At 43.2% G+C, this 6,248-nt stretch overlaps 1 protein-coding gene across 1 annotated transcript; it reads left to right on the top strand.

Annotated features, from left to right (window-relative positions):
- Window positions 1-2,419: 2,419 nt before the first annotated feature.
- LOC134653470 (uncharacterized) lies at window positions 2,420-6,248 on the top strand. Its single transcript, XM_063508838.1, has 2 exons — window positions 2,420-3,329; window positions 6,140-6,248. Exons 1-2 carry the CDS (start codon window positions 2,504-2,506, stop codon window positions 6,151-6,153), a joined length of 840 nt encoding a protein of 279 aa, XP_063364908.1. The 5' UTR covers window positions 2,420-2,503; the 3' UTR covers window positions 6,154-6,248.

Below are 6,248 nucleotides of genomic sequence, written 5' to 3' on the forward strand. Positions count from 1 at the left end.
TAGCCCTTCAGGACAGATTGACCTTTCATATACTTTTTCACAGCTTCGTGACAGACTTGTCTTCAGGCTTCGCTTTCATGAAAATAAATAGAATTAGTTTTTGGTGAAAGTGTTTTTTTATTTGTTTAGGCTTTCACTTCTAGGGAAAACAATGTAATTATTTCAGGTTTATATTAAAAAAAAAAGCGCTGGTGGCTTAGCGGTAAGAGCGTGCGACTTGCAATCCGGAGGTCGCGGGTTCGAACCCCGGCTCGTACCAATGAGTTTTTCGGAACTTATGTACGAAATATCATTTGATATTTACCAGTCGCTTTTCGGTGAAGGAAAACATCGTGAGGAAACCGGACTTATCCCAATACGCGCCTAGTTTACCCTCTGGGTTGGAAGGTCAGATGGCAGTCGCTTTCGTAAAAACTAGTGCCCATGCCAATTACTGGGATTAGTTGCCGAGCGGACCCCAGGCTCCCATGAGCCGCGGCAAAATGCCGGGACAACGCGAGGAAGATGATGATTTTTTGCTGGCTCACTCTGTATTGTCTGAATTTACAATAGATCAAACAATCGAACGAAACGTCATAACTTGTGACACATCGATTAACTGAGATAAGTGTAACGACAGCTAACACTTTCAAGCCGTTTGTGGTACACGATATGGCTCAAAACAGACATGAAAACATATTCACATGCACACAGAATTGATAATAGGCCAGTATTTGGGCTACAACCGCGAAAATAGAAATTCTGAAATTGCGGGCATTTTTCTCTGTCACTCTAATTACGAGTAAAAGAGAAAGATCCCCGCAATTTGCGAATTTCGGCTTTCGCGGCAACCCCTCTGTATATCTGTCCAAGTCGAGCATACATAATATACACGCACCCAAGCAAGCGTTATCCTATCTTTGTCGGTCGTTTGTATTTACGCCTAGAGGCTTATAGGCTCAAAATTATTTCTAACTCAAAACACCTATCTTGCATGCGTTATAATATATCATTTCGGCAAGGTACCAAAATGTTAAGCCGTGCAGAAAATCACATGCACAGTCAGATCAAATGCGATCGCTACAGGCGTTTCCGGATCCGCTTCCTCTGTTCCCGAACTTACTCTCAAAGGATAATAGCAATAGCCGAACGTTCGATAGTGTGGTTTACACAGGAGCTTATTCGAAATTTACAACTTGATTTAATTTTGGAACATTTTGATATCACTGCATCTTGCACGTGTTTGTACATATATCATTACTTATTGGTATGAGCGAGAAACGATGCGGCGAGAGCCATTCAAATGAGATCATATTTGGAATGTAGGAATACGAATCCAGATTTTAAAAAGGGACATTATATACGCTTGTGTCTCGCTTTAGACGTCTGTGACATACCTACTATACTTGGTCAACCAGATCTTGACAGTAGAAAAAGGCGGCAAATTTGAAAAATGTAGGCGCGAAGGGATATCTTCCCATAGAAAATTTGAATTTCGCGCCTTTTTTTACTGACAAGATTTGGTTGACCAGATATAACTATGGAATTTTAAGTTTCTTGCATTACTTACATTACTATGTACATAATTACTACATAATTAAGGTTTATAACATATTCTCTACCTAGTACAAATAATAAACTACCAATACAATTATTTGCAAACTTTGAATTAAGACCTAACAAGCATTGCCAACTAGATTTTAAACTTTTCGTGAAACTCAAATTAAACTTCGAATGATAATTTAGTTATCTCATATTTTAATTAGCGCCCTTAAATTAACTAACTTCAGCGTTGCGAAAATTTACAATATGCAATTGTACATTAACGTCATGGCTTGTAGGTATTAAATCCAAATCTCAAGATTCCAAGTTTATCTAACTAAGTTGTTTAAGTTGTTATAACTGGCTCAAATTCAATGCTTATCGCTCAAAGCTGGAGTTAGTTAGAGCTATAGATTGTCGGTGTATTCCAAATTCCAACGAGAATTGGAAGGCGACGGTGTCTCGAATATGATTAAACTAAAGGCACCTAGCTAAGTAGCAGTAAAGTACTTACCTAAGTGCCACTTAACGATATCATAGTTGCTTTGAAAATGTCTCTCCTTAATTGTACGTATCCTCAGACCGTTGCAGAAAGACTCTTCGTTACGAGATGTTAAAAGAAACACGCTAAAAGCCCATTTATAGACGCTCTTATACTTACTATAATAAGAGTATCAACAAATACAACTGTTTATTTCTTAGAATATGGTACAAAGATGGTCGAATTACAATAAGTCATATTCTGCCTCTATTGGCGTAGAAATGTTAGAATTACACTTTTTGTTGAAACCGTTTGGTAATAAACGTTTGCATACTGATATATATACGTCTAGCGTATGCTTGCTTGTGTGCGTGGCTGCGCCCACCACGATACCCATACGTGAATAAAGCAGTGCATAACTAGCTACCGGTTGTTTCACTTGTGTCCATATCTACGTATCTAACAGTGGCGACGAATACCCACATTTAAGCAAAAAGTAACATGTCGACTGGATTATTTGGTATTTTGACCAGTTTTGACCACAATGGACAGGAGTGGAAGACATACAAAAGCCGCCTGACACAGTGGTTTGTGGCAAACGACATCACCGATGCCACAGACGCGACTGGATCTAAGCGGAGAGCTATATTGCTAAGTGCACTCACGGAGGGTACGTACAGACTCGCTGCAGATTTGGTTTTGCCAAAGGATGTACAAACGGTGCCCTACGATGATATCATAAAGAGTTTGGATACCCATTTCAACCCTAAACGAGTTGGGTTCAGCGAGAGGCATAAGTTCTACGCAGCGGTACAACGAGAAGGCGAATCTCACTCACAGTGGGCCGCGAGACTTCGTGGTCTGACGTCGCTTTGTGCCTTCAATAATGTGGAAGAAACGCTACTCGATCGCTTTATTATGGGAATGAGGGCTTGTTATGAAAAAGAAAAGCTTTACGCGCAAGAATTGGCTGGCCTTACGCTTGGCAAAGCTGTGGAATATGCCGAGAATGTTAGCACCGCGCGCGCAGCTGCCGCCGCCAGCGCGAGCGGAGCGGGCGCGTCTACCGCGGCCGCCGCGGCGCTGGACCCGCTATTAAAGGTTTCACGCAGTCCTAGTGCCAAGGGACCGGCCGCTACAAAAAATAGCCGTATAGGGAAGCCTAAGTGTACCATATGCGGGTATACCAACCACAAAACCGCGGAGTGTCAGTATAGTGATTATGTGTGTAAGAAGTGTAACGTTAAAGGCCATCTACGTAGGGTGTGTCCATCAAAAGTGAATTACGTAGACAATGGAGCCGGAGACGAGGACTTCGGAGACGATGGTGAGGTATTTACTATACGTTCGTTGCGGGGAGAGCCAATGGTAGGCACTGTAACTGTTCGCGGATCTAAATTAAATTTCGAGATAGATACCGGTGCTGCCGTAACTGTTATTTCAAATGATATTTATAAATTATACTTTAAAGATGTGCCATTGGGTCCGTTGCGAAGAAGGCTGGTTACTTATAATGGCGATAATATCGCATGTATAGGCGTTGTGCGGTTGCCTGTGTGCTACGACAACTACACACATTCGTTAGACATACATGTCGTACGAGACGGCGGAGTGTCTCTTCTAGGTAGGGACTTTATATCAGCCTTTCAATTGGAACTTGTACGAGTTAATCCCTGTCACCAATTGTCTTCAGTTGAACAGCTACATAAAAAATTTCCTAGATTGTTTTCAAATTCATTAGGCTGTTTTAATAAACACAAAGTCAGACTGAGGCTCAAAGATAACGCGAAACCGGTTTTTATTAAAGCGCGGCCGATCGCATTTGCACTGCGCGATAAGGTAAACAAAGAAATCGACCGGCTAGTACAATTAGGTATTTTAAAACCTGTAGACCACGCCGAGTATGCTTCGCCAATAGTCCCAGTGTTAAAACGGAATGGCAGTGTCCGACTGTGTGCAGATTATTCTGTTAGTTTAAATAAGCAATTGATAATCGACCAGTATCCCTTGCCAACAGCAAAAGAATTATTTGCAAAATTGTATGGTGGCATTAAATTCACTAAACTCGACTTATCAATGGCTTACAACCAATTTGTTTTAGATGATGAGTCACAGCCGTACACTTGCATAAATACATCTCGGGGACTGTATATGTATACTCGTTTGGTGTTCGGTCTCGCCAGCGCGCCGGCCGTGTTTCAGCGCGCCATGGAGGGCGTGCTGGCCGGCATGGAGGGCGTGCTGTGCCTGCTCGATGACGTGCTCGTCACGGGCCGCGACGACGCGGAGCACGCGCGCAGGTTAAACGCCGTGCTCGAAAGGTTACAAGACGCAGGATTGACGTTGCAACAAGAAAAGTGTGATTTTTATAAAAATGAAGTTAGTTATTTGGGCTATGTTATAGATAAAAACGGCTTACATAAATCACCCGATAAGGTCGAGGCAATAGTAAAGGCTCCCGTTCCGAATAATGTTAGCGAGCTCCAATCATTTTTGGGGCTAGTAAATTATTACAGGAACTTTGTACCAAATGCGTCGTCAATCTTGTGTCCTCTATATGACCTTTTAAAAAAGGGGTCTAAATGGCAATGGAAGGATGCACACCATACCGCTTACATGCAGATAAAAAAATGTATAGCATCAGATCAGGTTTTGGCTCACTTCAATCCAGGGGCTAAGCTATTTTTGACAGTCGATGCCGGGCCCCGAGGCCTTGGTGCGATTTTATCGCAACTGGACCCCGGAGGCCTAGAGAGGCCGATTTCTTTTGCCTCGAGGACATTGTCGGTAGCCGAAACGCGATACTCTCAGCTACAAAAGGAAGCTACCGCTATTATTTTTGGTGTGCGTCGCTTCCACCAATATTTGTATGGAAGATCAGAGCCGTTCGTCCTTCGCACAGACCACAAACCCCTTGTATCGATTTTTGGTCCATATAAGGGTATCCCAGAAGTGACAGCCAATCGCCTCCAGAGATACGCAATATTTTTAAGCGCGTATAATTATTGCATTGAGTATGTGCGAAGTGCTGACAACAGCGCTGATTTTTTGTCGCGCGCCAGTCTCCCGGCGCCGGCACCTGCACCGACAGACGAGCGCGCGGCCTGCGCGGGCGCGAGGGGCGCGGCGCAGGAATGTGCTGACGGCGCGGAACCGTGCGATCGCGCTGCATACGTACATTTCGTTCTAAGTGGAAGTCTGCCTGTCACTTTTACGGACGTATGCAAAGAAACCCGTAATGACGTTATTTTAGTTAAAGTACGTAAACATATAATGGAGGGTTGGCCAAACAAAGTTAACGATTTACAAATTAAACCTTACCACTTATGTCGAACACAACTGTCATACGAAAATGGGTGCATTATGAGGGGTCATAAGGTTGTAATTCCAGACACGTTACGTGAAAAAGTGTTGTCAGAGCTCCATAAATCGCATCTTGGTATAGTGAAGACTAAGGCGGAGGTTAGGTCTAGATTTTGGTTCCCGGGTGTGGACGAAGCTGTAGAACGAATGATAGGATCTTGCGATATTTGCATACAGATGCGACCAGCACCAGCCCGAGTCAAGCCCGTTCCGTGGACACCGCCTAAGGAGGCTTGTAGTCGTGTCCATGCCGACTTCCTTGGCCCAATAAATGGTCGAATGTACCTAGTGCTGGTGGATGCGTTTTCCAAGTGGCCAGAAGTGTATGACATGGCCAACACAACTACATCCACTGCCACTATCGATAAATTGTATGAATTTATGTCCAGATTCGGTATACCGCTAACCTTGGTAACGGACAATGGCACAGCTTTTTGTTCCCAAGAATTTCAATCTTTTTGTAATCTTAATGGAATACAGCATGTTACGTCACCGCCGTACCACCCCGCAAGCAACGGTCAGGCCGAGTCGTATGTGAAAGTAGTTAAAAAGGGAATACGGTCTAGTCTTATGTCGAGCAGTAATGTTAAACAAGCGAAAATGGAACTTTTAAAATATTTGTTTGATTACCGTAATTCGAAACATACTACCACTGGATTTTCTCCCGCGCAATTAGTCTACGGCCGTAAAATGAGGTCACGTATAGATCTCTTATCCCCACCCTCGTCGTCGCCCTCGTCTGTGGCTCCAAAGTCTGATAAGTCCGAGGTTCAGTGCTCACAGGATAATAATAATGTAACTAACCGGAAACAATTCGCAATTGGCACCTTTGTACTCTATACAAAAAATGTAAACAATAATAAAATTATATGGGGTAAAGGAA

Source organism: Cydia amplana, chromosome 13 (genome assembly GCF_948474715.1).
Source record: "Cydia amplana chromosome 13, ilCydAmpl1.1, whole genome shotgun sequence".
Lineage (NCBI taxonomy): Eukaryota > Metazoa > Arthropoda > Insecta > Lepidoptera > Tortricidae > Cydia > Cydia amplana.